Genomic DNA, 17,677 nt, shown 5'->3' with positions numbered 1-17,677 from the left:
CGCGCGGCGCCGCTTCCTCCATCCGCTCCTCCGCCTCTTCCGCCCCGCGCCGGACTGCAGATCCCGTCATGCCCCGCGCGCACCGCTCCCGCCCCCCTCCCCCCCATCCCCCCTCCCCTCCCGTGTTGTCGCGGCGGCCCTGAGATGGCGGCGGTGGCGGCGGGCGCGGCGGGCGGAGCGGCTCCACAGCAGCAGCCGCCCCCTCAGCAGCAGCCCCAGGCGGCAGCGGGCGGCGCCGCGGGCTCCGGGGAAGCGGGGGGCGGCGGAGGGGGAGCGGGCGGCGGAGGAGGAGGCGGCGCTGGGGGAGCTGGGCCCGGCCCGGGGTCGGGGTCGGGCGGCGGCGCGGCGGGGGCCGGGGGGGAGTCGTGGTACCTGGCGCTGCTGGGCCTGGCCGAGCACTTCCGCACGTCCAGCCCGCCCAAGGTGCGCCTGTGCGTGCACTGCCTGCAGGCCGTGCTGCCCCGCAAGCCCCCGGCCCGCATGGAGGCCCGCACGCACCTCCAGCTCGGCTCCGTGCTCTACCACCACACCCGCAACGGCGAGCAGGCCCGGGGGCACCTGGAGAAGGCGGTGAGCGCGGGGGGTGCGGGCGGAAGGGGGTCCGGGGGGGGGGACCGGGGCGGTGCGCTGACCGCTGTGTTCTCTTGCAGTGGCTGATCTCGCAGCAGGTATCCTTTCCTGCGCTCTGCACGTCGCCCGGAGGAGGCCCGGCACTGGGACGGGGATCGAGTCCGAGTTGTTCATCCGCTGCTGCGGCCGCGGGCCGCTTTTGTACCGCGCGTGCCATAGTTAAGGGTTGGGGGTGCCGTGGGGTTGCCGCGTTTGGTATTTACTTAACTCAGACGTTGCCAGATCCCGCAGTTTGAGGATGTGAAGTTCGAGGCAGCCAGCCTGCTGTCCGAGCTGTACTGCCAGGAGGTGAGTGCTGCACTGCTGCTGGGAGGCGGCCCGGGGCTCCGTCTGCTTCTGCTGGCTTTGCTCCCTGAGTAGGGTGTAGCTGTTATCACAGGGGTCAGCCGGCTGCATCCCGGGCTGTATCGATAGAGAAGTGGCTGCGGGACAAGGGAGGGGGTTGTCCCCTTCTGCTCTGCCCTCGTGTGGCCCCACCTGGAATACTGCATCTGCTTCTGGGCCCCCAGCTTTTGCAGCAGGGCCAGAGGAGGGCCAGGAAGATGCTCAGAGTGCCTCTCCTGCAGAGGCAGTGCTGAGAATGCTGGAATAGTCACCAAAGGAGCTAAATAGCCACTGTCTTTGAGCAGACTTCATTTATCTTGCGTGTTAAAAACTGGCTTGTGTTACTTTTCATGTTTTAAGATTCCTGACCTGTGAGGCTTTGGTTGAGGATCAACGCAGAGCTCATCTTGTTCAGAAGCTCCTGCTGCTAACGATGGCAGCACTCAGGGCCTGGCTGTTGTGTTGACTCGGGTGTGCATTTCTGTTTCAGAACTCAGTGGACACAGCAAAGCCTCTGTTACGCAAGGCCATCCAGATCTCGCAGCAGACTCCGTACTGGCACTGTAGGCTGCTTTTCCAACTCGCAGTGAGTGATGTTATATTGCTAATTGAGCATATTGTGTAGCACTGTGGCTGTAAAAATGGCTGGAAAACATCTGTACTATGTAAAAGATCTCAGTCACCTTTTTGTGTCATCAGTTTCAGTGGAGAGACAGAGTTGAGGGACTTAATTCCTCTTTAGAGGTACTCTGTGGAAGAGAGCTGGTTGGCAAGCAGTTTTGTCTTTGATGACTGTCTTAACAGTCACCTGTACTTGTCTCTCCCCCCTTCCTGATGAGCTTAAACAAGCAGACCAACTTCCTCAGAAAGGAATTGCTGAGCTCCTTTGTGTAGTTTGGGAGTGCTGAATTGCATGGAGCCTTTCCTATCGATTAAAGGACAAATGTTTGCTTTGCCATGAGTTAATGCCTGAGTACTCACAAGAAGCTTAAATGTTTTTCTCGGTGCCTCCCACTGAACGGGATCCTTTCTTGGGGCTCGACATTCTTCGCTGATTTCTTTTCTGTGTGGTATTTCCTTTCTGGCTCTTGCTTGACCACAAGGGTCTGTATGTCTCACTGCCTCTGTGCGTGTTCTTCTGCAGTTGTGTGGCTCTCTACCTGAGTTTGGGAAATGTCTGAAATTTGGGAGGCTGTAGGGAGGGAGGGGTTTCTGTGCAGGCTGTGCCATCTTCTCCTCATCACCTGAATCGTGCCTTGCAGACTTCCTCTGCTCCTCCTGCTGGGGAGCAGCACTTACTGAGTAACTGTCTGAGGTTGGTTATGTCTGAGCTGCTCCTGTCTGATTGCACACGATCACAGTAAATTAGGACCGTTTCGAAGTATGAAACCTGGCTGAGAAATTCCTTCTGAAATGTTACAGGCTTTTTCTGGAGGATGCCAGGTGTTCCTGGAAAACAAGTCCACAATGAGACGAAGTAATTAACTTGCCAGTTTAGCAGTTTATCACACCTAAAACACGAGATAGTTACATTAACCAAAAATAAAAAATAAAAAGGCTTATGAGTCTCACTGAGAAACATTGACCTTCTTTGGTCTTTTCTCATTTCAGCAACTGCACACTCTTGAAAAAGATTTGGTATCTGCGTGTGACCTTCTGGGAGTGGGAGCAGAGTATGCCCGGGTGGTGGGGTCGGAGTATACCAGGTGAGCTCCACACAGCACTGGTTTTCTTCCTTCCCACAAACAACACTTTGGTTTTTTCTGCTTCTTATTTGGATGCATTCTGCTGCATTCTCCTGAGTTCTGTTTCTAAATTAATTAGAGATGTGGCCTTTGATTGCCACATGGCTTTTACAGGCAAACCTGAGCACTCTCTTAGGTCTGAGTTTGTTCAGCTCTTCAGTTTTCCTGTGAAAATCAGTGATGTCTGCTAAGACTCGGGAGGTTTTGTTGTTGTTCAGGGTGAACTTCGTTTACTGCCATTATCAGCAGAAGATTTGCCATTAGCCTTGCTTTGACCTTAGCAACTGTTGCAGCTGGAACGGTCTGTGGGCACAGACCAGAGTGGTTGGGTGTGTGAGGTTCTGGTGCTGGGATTGGTCGGCCCCATCTAGCTTTCAAACACCCTTTCTGTGGGGGTACTTTGTGTTTCCTTTGGATTATGACATTATTTTGTTTCATTTCAGAGCACTGTTTCTGCTAAGCAAGGGAATGGTGAGTTGGACTACTTCTAACACTTTAATGATACAAGCTAGAAGAGAATATAACATCTGAACGTTAAGTCGGCTGTTTTAAGGTTTTATCTGTGCTCTTTATATTCTGTATGTGAGCACGGAATTAAATGGGCCCAGAATAAGCCTCAAGTCAGTAGGATTCTTGTGACATTCTTGTGAATGGCTTCCTCTGCTTCCTGATGACCAATATGTGGTTTCTAACTGTGAATTGTCATTGGAGCCCTTGGAATTAAGCATGAAAAACTGTTCCAAGGCTGCTGCTTTTGCAGGTAGATGCCTTTGAGTCTAGTTTTGTTTGAAATAATGGGGCTCAGCCGTGGTCTCTGAGCATCTAAACTGCCAAACACAAAACTGATTAGTGTTTTGAATTACAGCTCCTCTTGATGGAACGGAAGCTGCAGGAGGTGCACCCTCTCCTTACCCTGTGTGGACAGATAGTTGAAAATTGGCAAGGAAACCCCATCCAGAAAGAGTCGTTGCGTGTGTTCTTCTTAGTCCTGCAGGTCACACATTACCTGGATGCTGGGCAGGTGTGTGCAGACTGTGAGAGCTGGGCAGGGTGGTGGCCCAGAAGCAGCAGGGCTTCTGATTCTGGGGCATTTTTGTTGCTGTGTGTGAGCAATGAAAAGATGTCGTTCCTTCTAACATGAGTAGAGGCTTGCTTTGCTATGCTTGCAGCCCTGGTGGCCATTCTTCCTTCTCTGTAAAGTTCAGGGGGAGCAGGTGGTGTGTGTGTGGTATCGAAAAAGGTTCTGAGCATCTGGTGGTGGTGTGTGCAGATATTAAGTTCTGGTGTTAAACCTGGAGCACACCTGAAGTACTCACTGTCGTGTCCTGCTAGTATAGCACCTCACGCATTAGCTTAAGTTCATGAGTGTGGGGATTATTCATTGCTTGGCGAGTTTTCTTAGCTAAGTAAATGTTCAGGTGATGGGATGCAGGAGCTGTGTCTGAAGTGAATCATCTTGTGCAGGTGAAGAGTGTGAAGCCGTGCCTGAAGCAGCTTCAGCAGTGCATTCAGACCATATCCACACTACATGATGATGAGATTCTGCCCAGCAACCCTGCAGATCTCTTTCACTGGCTGCCCAAGGAACACATGTGTGTGCTTGTCTACTTGGTGAGCAGCTTTTTTATTTCTTACTTTATGTATATTGCTTAAAAGTGATCTAGAGCCAGCAGTGATCGATTCTGCACACCACGTGCTGCTTTACTTTATGCTGACAGTTTAATTCTGGTGGCTGCCTGAGGAGCTGTGTGAATGCTCAGACCTTTCCTCTGCAAAGAAAATGTTTTGTAATCCTTGCTGTGTCCTCTGGCAGGTGACAGTGATGCATTCCATGCAAGCAGGGTACCTGGAGAAGGCTCAGAAGTACACAGACAAAGCACTCATGCAGCTAGAGAAGCTAAAAAGTAAGGATAAGAATGAGAATTTGGCTGATGCTGCAAGATTCCATTACTTGTTGCTAATTTAAATGAAAAAAGAAACCAGCAGACTTTCCCAGCTCACTGGGACAGCCTTCCAGTCTGTTTCTGCTACATCCAAGAACTGTGCTGGGTGGTTACTTTGATTTTCTGAATGCAGAAGTCTGAATTTGCACAAAGAACTCTTTGTGCTGAGCCACCTGCACTAGGAAGCTGGTGGGGTGCAGGAGGGCCTGTGTGCTGTGTGGATGTTAGGATTGTCTTAACTCCACTTACTGGATTCCCTTTGTTCCTTCTTCAGTGCTGGACTGCAGTCCTATCTTGTCATCCTTCCAAGTTATTTTGTTGGAGCACATCATCATGTGTCGGCTTGTCACAGGACACAAAGCCACAGCGTTGCAGGAGGTAAACGTGGGCTTTGACTCTCTCCTTAGCTGGGGATGTGTGTGGTAATAACTTGTGAAATTGCTTTTCAAAGAAGATTCTTGGGCTCAGATGGGGTTCCGGCAGTGCTAAGCTAGCAGATGCAGTCAGGCCTGGTGGTGCCTTGGAATTAGAAATCTCTTGAATGATTTCATTCATGAACACTTTGGTGTTGCTGGTGGGGTTGACAAGCACGGAGCAGTGGCTGGAAGTGTTCCCTTCTTCCTGGTGATGATTGGGCTGGTGTCTTTTCCCTCCAGTTAATGGCTGAGTGTATCTCTTAACTCTTCCCCTTTCACTTCCTTGTACAGTTCCTGTCCTGTCCACGTTCTCTGTCCTTAAGACTCTCTGACTTTCTGTCCTTTCTTCCTCTTAAATAATTCGGGGGAAAAAAGGAGGGGGACGGCGTTCTCTAATGCAAGAGTAAACTGCACTTTTTCTTATTCTCCCAGGCGTTTTTAATTCCTTTCCACCCTTTATTTATAAGATACACTGCTGCATCTGTTATCAGTCCTAACATGAACGTATGTGGGGGAAAATCAGCTGAAAGAGTGGTGCTTGGTTCCCAATTGCAACGTGTGTTCCTTTTTTGTTAGGATTTGATTCCAGCTTTTCTGTTGTGTGCCAGCACAGAATCTGAGCATTTCCGAGCAGATCTGTTATTTGTTTGCAGGTGGTGCCACCATATGGCAGAGCTGCAGCAAAGCAGATCATTCCAAACCAGTTCTTGAGTGTGTGTGTGTGGGAGGAGTGTGCACCCAGCAGTGTCCCTCAGCCCGAGGCACAGCTGGCTCTGCCCTCACTAAAGGCAGCACTAGGTCCTGGAGCCAGTTGCTGCAGCTTGCTGGGTGATGTTCGTGATGGACAGAGAGCATACATCAAAAGGGAGAAAAATACCTGAAAATATCTTGTTTTTTCCTGACAGATCTCACAAGTGTGCCAGCTCTGCCAGCAGTCTCCCAGACTGTTTTCTAATCACGCTGCCCAGCTGCACACTCTGTTAGTAAGTATCTGTGATGAGTAGTAAACGTGTGACTGCTGAGGGCTGTGCGTTGAACAGTCACCAGTAATGAGATCATAGTGATGCAGACAGCAGAATTTCCTGCTGAGTAATAGAGTTTGCTTTGCTGTTTGCCTTTGACAGCTCTGCTGTCAGAGTTTTAAATCCCCTTTTAAAGTGTCCTGTGGTGTGGTAATTAGTACGCAGCATAAATACACAGGGTGTGCACTGTGTGCTGTATGGGTATGGGGGCAGATATAACTGGCATTGCTATTTGAAGATTGTGAGAAATGAAGAGCATTTTTTTCAGCCAGTATTCTGATTTCTGTGTGCTTGTCTTCTCTGCATTCTGGGCCTGTAACAATGTGCTGTGTTACCTTAAACACATCGTGTCTTCTACAGGGGCTCTACTGCATTTCTGTTAATTGCATGGACAATGCAGAAGCACAGTTTACTACAGCACTGAGGGTAAGGCCTTTCTTCTCACAGTATTCCCTGTGGTCGTTGTGCTCATGGGGCAGCAGATAGATGAGGCTGGAAGGGAATTTAGAGCCTGTCTGTATTAGTTGCATTAGTTCAGGTCAGGAGGATTTGTTTGTAGCTAAAAAACAGACACCAAATCTGAACGTTTTCTTTCTTCCCTTTGTATATATTTAAGATGGAGTGAACCATTTCTGGGTTTGATGCTGAAGTGTTTTTGACTGTGCTGACGGTGTGCTTTGTTTTATTTTAGCTCACTACACACCAAGAGCTGTGGGCATTCATTGTGACAAACTTGGCCAGTGTGTACATCAGGGAAGGCAACAGGCATCAGGAGGTGAGTGCCTGCTGCTTCCTGCCTGCAGCTCTGTCTGATTTTGCTCTCTCACTTTTTTAACAAAGTAAAACCTTTTTTATGCAGTTTGTTTCTGGTTTGGGTCAACCAACCAATCTGAGACAGCATTTGGATCTGGGGCAGCTCAGTTAAACGACTGCTGAGGATTTTCTGAGGGAACATTGACAGTTTACAGTAACTTTTATAAGGTTCATATAATGCATATTTTGCATAAAACTCAGTTGTAGTACCGAAATGGACATGGTTTCTAGCACTGGAACATCTGTAGTGTGATGTAATCAATATGAATAAACTGCAGTGTGTTGGTGGTGACTGGAATGCTTTGATTTGATGTGCACTTTGTGTCAGGCTCGTGCTCTCTATTCCATCAGCTGTACATGTTGGAAGCACTGATTGTCTTTTTTCCCCTTTCACTTTGTAGCTTTACAGCTTATTGGAAAGGATAAATCCAGACCACAATTTTCCTGTGAGGTGAGAGTTCCAGAAACTGTGCTGATGTTGCACTGACAGTGGTAATACCAGTTTTGTATCAGGGGAAATGCATTCAGAGGAAATGGAATAACCCTTTTCGAGGTAGAAGCTCCGAGTGTGTGTTAAACATAATGTTCTGTGTGGAGGTTTGGTTGTGGGGCAGATCCCCAGGGGTGTGCCCGTGCTGCAGTCACTGTGCAGTGCCTCAGTGTCTGTTCTGCTTTGTTTGTAGCTCCCACTGTCTTCGAGCAGCAGCTTTCTATATCCGAGGTCTGTTTTCCTTCTTCCAAGGAAGATACAACGAGGCCAAGTGAGTACAAAGCAGTGCACCTGGAAAAATGAAATCGGGGTTTAAACAGAACGCATCAACTCAGAGGCTTTGCTTTCCCAGTGGGTTTAGCCAACCTTTGGTTTTCCTTGAGGCAAATGCTGTTTTACATCTCTTTGGCTCTGAATAGTAACAGTACTTGAGCAGTGCTGTGCAGTGCCCCATCTGAAGGAACTGCTTTTCGAGGGAGGGAAATGTGTTGTAGTTGTTCTTGCTAAACAGAAGGTGAGGTTTGGGAACCAGAGCCAACATTTTCAGCTGGGGTTCACGTGGTTCTTAGTGGTGTTTCTTCAGCACGTCAGGGGAAGCAGACTTCTGTTCAGTGCTCCATGTTTTGCTCTGTGTTGGCAGGAGGTTTTTGCGGGAGACACTGAAAATGTCAAATGCAGAAGATTTGAATCGATTGACAGCGTGTTCTCTCGTGCTCCTGGGTCATATATTCTACGTGTTAGGGAATCACAGGGTAAGCCTTCACTGCATGTGCTGCTGCTGTGTGTTTGGTTTGGGATTTGACAGGGATGGGGTGCTTCCTCGAGTGCTGTTTGGGGCTTTGTGTGTTGGTGCCCCTCTGAGAGCTCATGGCTTCACACTGTTGTGTGGCTGCAGTGTGCACGCTGAGCAATGCTCTTTGACAGAGCAGCAGTGTTCACTCCTGTTGTGAGCTGGGTGTCCCTGTAATGCCTGAAATCACTCAGGGGAAAAAACAACAGAATAAAGGACAGGTAATGTCCTGCAGTGGGATTGCTCAGAGGGAACTGTGGGTGTGAGCTCTTTGGAATTCTCATCAGATGTCAGAATGTGTGAAATATTTCTGTTATCTTGCACGACACAGACATCACAATTCCTAGGACACAGCAAAATTCCAGACAGCTTTAGATGATGTGTTTGGGTTACTGTGGCACGAAGCATTTCAGCTCACTAGCACAGAGGCGATTACATCAGGCAAAATTTCTGTCTCAGATTCAGCATCTCCTCGATATGTTTGATGACAAAAAATACATGTTTGATGTTGATGTCTACTCTTCACCAGGAAAGTAATAATATGGTAGTGCCAGCCATGCAGCTTGCAAGCAAGATCCCGGATATGTCTGTGCAGCTGTGGTCTTCAGCTCTGCTGAGAGGTAAGTGAGGAAAACGTGCTTAAAATGAGTGGCAGAGAACCATCACTGCTCAGTGGGGGTCAGAATGGGGGAGCTCATCGTGCAGACTGATACTGCAGCTGCATGGGAAGGGCTTTAGGTCACAGCCATGCAGTGTCTGTGCTGCTGTTGCAGAGCTTTGCTTTGACTGCACCTCTTTCTGTAGTAAACATCTTCTTAGGCTTTGCTTCTGTGTGGGGGCCTTAATAAACACAAGAGACTGTTCTATTGCTCATACATAAATATTGTTTAATCTGACTTACACGGGCCCCAGGATGCTTTGTTCAAATATTGACTAGCTTCTTGGCAGGCTGTCAGCATTAATGCTGCAATTGATTTGCTTTCACTAGGAAATAAAGCAGTAACTCTACCCCTTTTCCAAGAACTTACCCCACAGTTTCAGTTTGTGTTAAGCTGTCGTGTTTGCTGTATGCTGAGCACCAGCCCAGGCTTATGTCTGCTTTGCTGCTGCCTTTGCTACAGAACTGCTTCTGGGCTATTGAAATAACTTCTTTCATTCATTTCCAAGTGGCATTTGATGTACAGAACACGCCAGTAACACAGTGCTGAGTCTGCTGTAGATATGAGGCTGTCCCTCAGTCAGCTGCTGCTCCTCCTCTTGCATCCTCTTGCCTGAGAACAGAAGCATTCTGCTTTGGTTTTTCTAAGAGCTTTCCCACAGAACTGATAGATTCTCTTTTGAAGGAAAGGTGCTCGATCAGGAGCAGTGGAATGCCAGCACTTGTTCACTGACAGGAGCTGCATGTCTCAGCCCTCCCTGCTGCACTGCCCATCACTGCTAGCTAAGGTTGTGGTGCTTGCTGTGTTAGCAGTGTGCAGTCTGATGGAGCAAACCTCACAGGAAACAAAGTGGGACCCGTGTTGGGGTTGGGCAGAGCAGGGCCCTGAAAGCAAAGGTGAACAGGGAGGGAAAGGAAATGAGCTGCAGGGAGAGGTGTGTGCTGCCATAGCGTGGTGACAAACTCGTGAGCCCTCGTCCCCACTAGGTGGTGCCAGAAGGTAGAGAAAGCGAGTGCCTGCAGCACGGGGCTCTGCTGGGTAAGGAGGTGCTTTCCTCCTTGTCCAACTTTTGTACTGTGTTAGAGACTGGAAGCTAAAATACCATCAAACCCTGCAGTGTGCACTGCCAGGCCTGTTGGAAGAAGGGCTCAGGTTCTCTGTGTGCCCCTGCCCATTCTGGCCTTGATGTATGGGCAGTTTAAAGAATGCATTCATTGCTGTAGGGAACAGTCATGTCAGGTAAGATGAAAATGAGTATGAGCAGTGGTTCTCTGTGAGCGAATGAAGCTCTCATCTTTCAGACCTGAACAAAGCCTGTGGAAATGCAATGGATGCACACGAGGCAGCACAGATGCATCAGAACTTCTCACAGCAGCTCCTCCAGGACCACATTGAAGCATGCAGTCTTCCAGAACACAACTTAATCACGGTAAGCCATCTTCATCCTCCATTTGGGAGCTGCTCTTGAGGTGACATGATGTGCTTTGCTTTCCTTTGATACTCCTGTGAGGTCTTTGTTTCCTACAGTTGTGTTATTGTCACTGCAAAACTTCCTTGAATGGTTTTTGTAGCTTCGTTTGGGTGACAGCTGCTACTTTTGAAAGAAACTTACTACACACTCAGGTTTCATTTTAATGTTTGTGTCATCCAGACTGCCTTCTCCTGGGGAGTGCTTTGTACCACGCTGCCACGAGAGTGGTTTCTGTTGTTTTAGTGTTTCTGAATTTCCAGTTAATGACATTCAGTGTCTGTATAGGACTTCTTGATGCCAGAAACACTTCTATCATTGTTTAAAAAAAACCTGAGTGCCCTCGTACGCTGCAATCCAGCAAAGGTGTAAGACAGTGCATCCTTTTAGGCTGAAGTAACAACCAAACATGAATTTGAGATTGAAGGAAACCTGACATATTTTCCTTTTTGGGAGAAAAAAAGGCAGCCAGGAAGAGGCTTTGGTTGCAGGGGGATCCTGAGTCCCACGTGGAGGCAGCCTGTGTTGGTGATGCCCACAGCCTGTCCCCGGGAGCTCCGTGCTCTGCTGACTTTGCTTGCCATTGCTGGCTTATGTGTAATCCATGCTAGATTAGAAATGTGGAGGTGGAAGAGGATTAAAAACTCTGAAATCTGCCTAGTTCAGGAGATTTTGATAAATTTGAGAGGAAAACATGAAACGGGCGAGAACCAGAGGCTTTATTCACTCTGGAAACACTACAGCTGCAGTGTAGAATGGGCCCAACCAAAGATGTGTCAGTTGAGGTCTATCATTGGTGCAAGTTGCAGTTTCCCTGCTGGGACTGTCAGGCTTCAGGAAATGCTGCTGGTGCTGTGGCAGTCAGCTCAGTTTGGAGCACCGTGCACATGGAGTGGCTGCAGTGCCAAAGGAGCACCATCCAAGGGACAGGAGCTCCACTTGCATGAAGCAGAGTCAAACCTGATGCTCAGCTTGCCATGAGATCTGTAATAATCTCAAGGCAGGCCGTGTCTGCGTGGCCAGCCCCTTCCTCTGGCCCTGCTGCTGCTCCTCCCCTTCCCAGGTCGTGGCTGGAGGATTTTCATGCTGTTTGTTATCTTGCAGTGGACAGATGGACCACCTCCCGTACAGTTCCAGGCACAGAACGGACCCACCACCAGCCTGGCCAGTCTCCTGTGAAACAGAATCAGGACAGTGTGTTTAGAAAGAATCAAACAACAAACAAACAAACAAAAAAAAAGCCAAAAAAAAAAAAGAGAGAGAAAAACTCATTGCAAAATCTTTTCTTCAACGAAAAGGCAGCAAATTCCTCTTCTAGTGAGGGCCTCGTAGGAAACTGCATAAAGACAACATACATTTCATAGACTTGCAAAGTGAGAAGGGCATTTTAAGCTACTTTTACATAACGTGTGTGAATATACAGCTAGAGTGTATATACCTACTGGTTTTAATCTGTTTTCCTCTTACTGAGAAGTAAGGTTTAGTCCAAAGGACGTCTGTTCCTTGAGCTGTTAGACTTGTTTTTTAACGTTTGTCACAGAAAGTTGAGAGGACTTGCACAGTTTGGAATACCAGTTGTATTCTAAGTACTTAAACCTTCCCTGAGTTATGGTGCGTGCTAGTTGGAACATCATCTGTGCCCTTCCACTCCTGGGAACAACGGGATTCAATCCTGACTGGTTGTAGGGTGCCCTAAAGTTCTAAATCCAGCTTCTGAGGTGATGCTCTTCTCACTGAGTTGCTGTGCAGGGCGGTGGGATCTGCAGAGGACACCCTCTGCTGGGGGTGGTATCCCTTGGGATGAGCAGAGGGGCAGATCCCACAGCCTGGGGCTGTCAGTCTGTGCCACCACTTTGTCCCCATGAGGGTTTCCGTGTCCTTGCAGTGCCAGGTCCTGTGGGGTGAGGAGGAACCACAGCTCTCTCCATCTCTGCTACTTCGTAGTGATTTGTACTGGTGGAGATTCCTTCTCGTTTTGGCCCAGCAGATGGAGAGCAGCATTTAGCATCCTGCAGCCTCACCGAGGCAGGGCAGTGTCTGTGCCTTAACCACTTCTACTGACGATTGCAGTGAGGGTTCAGCTCAGCTGGGTGCTTAAAGCCAGTTCCCATAGAAGCAAACAAAGTATTTCTGTGTTAGCCTCAGTGTTTTAGCTCCCTTTTTTTGAGCTCCTTGCTCTCCCCTTGCCGCTGCAGCTGTCCCAAAGCAGGGTAAGTGTGGCCCAAACTTCTGTAGGAAACAGTACAGAAGTTGTCAGTCCCATGGAGCATCAGCAGCTTTACAGCAAGGAGCTGTGCCAGGTGCTGCTGTGCAGTGTACCCTTACAGAGCTCCAAGGCTCAAATAAAGGGGGTTTTTTTAATTGCTTTTTTCCTCTCCTGGTAGCTCTGCATATTTATCTCCCACTTTGGGAAGGGGAAAGGAATCTGTAGCTGAGTTTGTGCTTTTTTGGAGAGAGTATTCTGGAGGAAATATTTGCCTGAAACCTGTTGCTATTGGTCCTTCTTTTGGAAATCCTCTTCCCCTGTCTGACAGCAGCGAACACAGACGCATTGTGTAACTCAAACCCCTTGGTTTTAACCACTGAATGACATAAGAGGGACACGTTCTCGTCCCCACACTGGGGTTTTATGCTCGTCCTACTGGACGTGCAGGGGTGATTCAGATCCTGTTTTCAGACAGTTACTTCTGTGTGTATTTTAGGCCTTGTTAAATCTCCAGTAGGGAAAACATGCCCTCAGTATCAGTGTAAGGAGAGGGTTGCAAGAAGAGGGTTGCAAGAAGAAAGTTCAGTGCCGTTTTGAAGCCTATTTTGTTCCCTAAAAACTCCAAGAAGAAGGAAAGCTGTGAGGTCTGAGAGCTGCAGGGATACACCGGACACGGGGAGAGGAGCCTGTGCAGATGGAAGCTGCTGCTGCCCGCCGTGCTGTTAGCTGGGATGGAGTTCAGCTCCTGTGCCCTGCAAGGTGTGAGGAATGGCCACAGCTGTGCAAGTCAGCACTCCCGTGCTTCAACGCTTCCCACAGTCCCATTCAGATGATGCAAACTCTCTGTTTTCAGCCTGCCATCCAATGTGAGGCTGTTGCTGACCTGATTCGTGCCCATGGCAACTGCAATAAGTGGCTTTAAAAGTTGGCCAGAAAAGTGCTGCTTCTCTAAGGCAATATTTAAAAAATAACCCCAACTGCAGAGAGCTGTGGTTTGAGCTGAAGTCAAGAAAAGATTTTGCAGCAGGAAAGGTTTCCCCCGGTGCCATGCAGGAGCTGCACCTCCTCACCTCCCCCTCCTGCTCGAGGAGCTGCGGCGCCCAGGACTGCGTTGTGGGAGAACGTCTGCGGTGGCAATTTGTGGCTCCTCATTGCACGAACCAAACCTTCCTCAGCTCCAATCCCCGTGGTGTTCTCAGGGGGGAAGGGGCACCCGGAGGGAGCCTGCTCACATCCGATGCTTTCAGCAGCAAGGGGTGCCCGAGCTGGTCGTGTCAGGAGGAGGAAGGACGTGGGACACCCGGTGTGTGATGCATCAGCTTCACCCACACTCCGCTCCCACGTGGAACAGATCTGGGCTGCAGTGTCTGAGCTGAGGCACTGCCCTCAGCCTTTCCCCATCACCCAATATCAAAAGTCGTGTAAATTTGGAAATAGCTCGGTGATTTTCTATCTCTGAAATTCGAGTGTACATTTGTTACAATGTACAGTGCTTTTTAACTACACTTGTATATTAAATTATTTAATAGTTTTTTGCTCTTCAGTATCTTTTGTATGTAGCAGAGAGTAAAACGAGGACCTCGTGACCGAAGTTCTTCCGGATTTTTGGACGTGTGTGTAAAGTTGAACGGAAAACTCCAAGTTTACAGTTTACAGACAGTGCTCTGTTCAGTGCTTGGTGTGTCCTAATTTGATTTGAACGGTGTATTTCTAATCTTTCTCGTCCGATCATTTAATTCTCTATAGAAACAAACACGAAGTCTTTTATGAACTTCTAAAATATAATAATAATTATTATTCTTTTAAAGATGTAATTTAGGAAGCTGTACAGTTTTTCTGTAGCGTTTTTTAAATGAGTAGCAAGAACTTAAAACAGGAACACCTAATGGCTGTTTTGTAGATAGTGTAAAAACTCATATATGTATAGAGAACGCAGTGTGAAGAACAGTGTTTGCCCTTTGTGGTTCCTTTCCTACACTGTGGGTATCAGGAAGGCCCTCGTGCACGTGAAATTGAGATTAATTTTGGGGATAGGGAATTGAAAAACAGAGGAAGAAAAACTCATCAGCTTCCTCTGTTGTTGTCCCACACGTGCCAAGGTGTACACTGATACAGCAGCGAGGCCTTTGTTGGTGCACTGCCTTGCTTCCCTGCTTTCATTTTACCCAGCTTCCCCAACTTGCCAGAAATTGAAACTATGATAGAAAGGGTTCGGTGGTGTCCCCCTGCACTGCGTGTCTCACTGACCTCCACCCCCCTCATCCCTCTCCTTTGGGATGCAGTGGTTTCAGAACGGAGCGAGGGGACGTGCAGCCAGCTCAGGCTGCCCGGAGCAGGGGGGATTTGGGATGAAATAACACCGGTCTGTGCTCTTCTACTGTCTGTCTTAGTGAGTGTATTTAACTGTTTCCTGCAGTGAACCCTGAAATGTTACGTCAGGTTTGTACAACGTGTTGTTAAGCGTTTGTAGCTCTCCGTAAGTAGCAGGACGTGTACCTTCTGCCAGTGCTCCTTTCTGAAGCTGTACAGACAGTAACTCCTGTAACGAGACGGAGCCGGGGCCGTTCGTTTCTGCCTTTGTTTCCTCTCGTTTTTCTATAGAAGAATTTTTAAATAAAGTTCAGTTGTACTTCTTCTAGCAGTTCGTGGAACAGTAATTCCTCCTGCCCACAGAGGGCCCATCCCATGGCCCCGCAGGGACAGGGGCTGCCTCGTCCCTGCCTCCAGCTCTGCCTGCCCCGCTGCACCACGGCTGCTGCCCTGGAAGGAGAACTGGAATTTCCTGCTGGGGAACCTGACTGCTCAGCTCTGCACGCTGCAGCAGGACCAGGGGAGGCTGAGGAGGCGAGGAGCTCGCTGCAGGGGCTGCTGGAAGCTGGCAGGGTTCAAACAAGGCTTCTGCAGGTTGCTCCAACAGCTGGCTGCGTTAGTTCTTAACATGGTCTAAAGGCAGAAGTATTTTTTCACCGCAGTTGCACGCTCGGGAAGGAGACCACGTTCATCTTCCCAAATGGGGTCTGGTTTAAGGGAAGAGCGCGTCCTCTCTCTTTACCCCTGAGCTGGAACGGTTCAGGAGGGGATTCTTACATTTCAACATGACGTTCAGAAGGAAGAGAGATGCTCAACCGATCCGTCCTGCAGTGCCACTCTGAAGAAACACGATTTTACAACTTGTGGTGCTCCACCTCCTCCCGAAGCACCACCTGAGCCCCTCCACTGCACTTTACGCTCCACCACAAAAGCCGAGGAGGTCCTGTGCCAACAAATCGCTCCACTCACAGCACCTCCAGCCCAGAAGAGTCACCCACGGAGATGGCCGGGCTCAGCCTCGCCCCGCGGCCAGGTAACGAGCAGCTCTGCAGCTGCTGCTGGCGCAGAGGGCTGAGAGGGAGAGAGATCAAAGCGTTCCTCGGGAGGACCTCACCCTCAGCACTTACCCCGAAGTCCCCGACGGCCTCAGGCGAAGCCGGGAGCCGCCGCTGCAGCGGACGGAACAGCATCGCTCACAGCCGCCGCTATCGGCCTTCCAAAAGATACCGAGCACAGCGTTAACCGCGAACGTGCAACGAGGGGGAGAACGGCCGAAGGGCGGAGAGCCGCTGAGGCGGAGCCGCTCGGGAAGGAGGAACGCGGCCCTCACCTGCGCTGCGGAGGGGTTAAGCCCGGAGGCGTGGCCCGGCACTGCCCGCGCACCCCGACCTACATCGCGGGAGGAAGCGGGATGACTCACCGGGGCCCGCCGCCGGGCCGGGGCGGGGAGCCGGGGGCGGCCGGCCCTACCGCGGGCCCCAGGCCGCGCTGCGCGGGCGGATAAGGGCGGCGGCGCGGCCCCTCCCCGCGGGCAGGGCCTGACCTCAGCCGGCCCCGCGGGCCCGGCCCCGCCCCTTCCCCGCGGATTGGCTGGCGGTTGCCCACTCGCGCGGCGGCTATTGAAGCCTATTGGTTAGGCTGCCCGTCGATCATAAAATCGCCCCGCCTAGTTCCCCGAGGCTTTGCGATGGGAGCGGGCTGTGAGTACGATTGGCTGGCGGCGTTGGCAAGCCCGGCTTTTCATTGGACAGCGCAGCCGTCAATCTTTTCTGTCCCCACCCCAGAAAATAAAAAAAAAAGCGACAACCACCTCTAGGTCAGAGGGGGCGGGGCAAACACATGAAGGGGCGGGGCGAATGAAGCAGGGGGGCGGGGCGAAGCTTCAAGTTTGTCCAAATCTGCCTAGCAACCGGGGTGGGCGGGAAAGGCGTCCCGAGGAGGTGACGGTTGGTGGCGCGCGCGCCACCCCGGGAGTCCCGCTCCGCCGGGGGGGGGAATGGTGAGGGAGGGGGGGGGGGGTTGGAGAGGGCGGGAGGGAGCCCGGCGTGAGGCGGTCCCCTGCGCGCGCAGCCCCCTCCCCCGCCCGCCTCCTGTCAGTGGCCACCTGAGGGAGCCGCCTCCCCTCCCCCCACGGCCCCAGTCCGGCCCGGGCCCCGCTGAGGAGGAGAGGCGGCTCCGAGGGGGTGAGGAGAGTGCGTGACAGCGGCGGCCACGGGCTGAGGGGACGGGGTGGGGGAGGGGATCGGCCCCCAAGGGGTGTGAGGGGGAAGGGGTCGGGGGAGGGGAATGGAATGGGGCTGAGCTGAGGGGGGGGCACCGCCACCCGCACACCCGGCACGGGTGGGGGAGGGGGAGCGGGGGGGTGGGGTGCGTTTTTAAAGGAAAAAAAAAAAAGGTGAAATTAAAGGCAGAGCCGCGCGTGGCGGTGGGGAGGGGGGGGATGAGGGGGGGTCTGCCCGCAGCGCCGGGGCCGCTTCCCGGGAGCTGCCCGCGGGCACGGCCGCCCCGCGATGGGCGACGGCGGAGGGGGGAGGGGCAGGGAGGGGAACAGCGCGGGGGAGGGGCGGCGCACCGTGCCCCGGGGCGGGGGGGGAGGGGAGGACGAGTGGGGGAAGGAGTAAGTTGGGGTGGGGGGAGAGGGAACCGAACGCTGCGTGGGGGGAGGGGTGTGTGTGTGGGGGGGGGGCAGATGGGCCGCGGCCGCCGCGGGACTTAAGATGGAGGTGTACGTGGGGCCGCTGCCAGAGCCGCGCGGGGCTCCGCGGGGCTGCTCCTCCCGGCGGTGTCATCGCTGTGTAGCGCGGGTTGGAGGAGGAGGAGGAGGAGGAGGAGGAGGAGGAGGAGGAGGAGGAGGGGGTGGG

General features: G+C 51.4%; 2 protein-coding genes across 3 annotated transcripts in view; both read left to right on the top strand.

Moving 5' to 3' along the window:
- Positions 1–144: 144 nt before the first annotated feature.
- Positions 145–12,093, top strand: MAU2 (MAU2 sister chromatid cohesion factor). The gene is made up of 19 exons (XM_065748819.1): positions 145–570; positions 651–668; positions 853–918; positions 1,445–1,540; positions 2,566–2,660; positions 3,143–3,170; positions 3,565–3,720; positions 4,164–4,310; positions 4,513–4,603; positions 4,917–5,020; positions 5,964–6,041; positions 6,441–6,506; positions 6,772–6,855; positions 7,295–7,344; positions 7,577–7,654; positions 8,024–8,135; positions 8,703–8,793; positions 10,134–10,261; positions 11,405–12,093. Exons 1-19 carry the CDS (start codon positions 145–147, stop codon positions 11,477–11,479), a joined length of 1,989 nt encoding a protein of 662 aa, XP_065604891.1. The 3' UTR covers positions 11,480–12,093.
- A 4,756-nt stretch (positions 12,094–16,849) lies between these two features.
- Positions 16,850–17,677, top strand: part of GATAD2A (GATA zinc finger domain containing 2A) — a 38,295-nt gene continuing 37,467 nt past the window's right edge. Inside the window, exon 1 of one of the 2 annotated variants that reach the window (XM_065748706.1) lies at positions 16,850–16,999. The gene's annotated coding sequence lies outside the window, so the exon portion shown is untranslated. Of the gene's footprint in view, positions 17,009–17,677 lie in introns of both variants that reach the window. The other variant, XM_065748704.1, reaches the window with a different exon arrangement.

This window comes from Cyrtonyx montezumae, unplaced genomic scaffold, assembly GCF_038088225.1.
Source record: "Cyrtonyx montezumae isolate F1298 unplaced genomic scaffold, pur_monq_1.0 scaffold_51, whole genome shotgun sequence".
Classification (NCBI taxonomy): Eukaryota; Metazoa; Chordata; class Aves; order Galliformes; family Odontophoridae; genus Cyrtonyx; species Cyrtonyx montezumae.
Note: the sequence above shows the minus strand (reverse complement) of the source record. Positions and strands in the feature narration are given on the sequence as shown.

Bases quoted from the DNA above. Each gene is read 5' to 3' on its own strand.
- MAU2 (XM_065748819.1), top strand. From the start codon at position 145: ATGGCGGCGGTGGCGGCGGGCGCGGCGGGCGGAGCGGCTCCACAGCAG. The intron at 1,541-2,565 runs GTGAGTGATGTT...TTCTCATTTCAG, and splicing joins GGCTGCTTTTCCAACTCGCA to CAACTGCACACTCTTGAAAA. The intron at 6,507-6,771 runs GTAAGGCCTTTC...GTTTTATTTTAG, and splicing joins AGTTTACTACAGCACTGAGG to CTCACTACACACCAAGAGCT.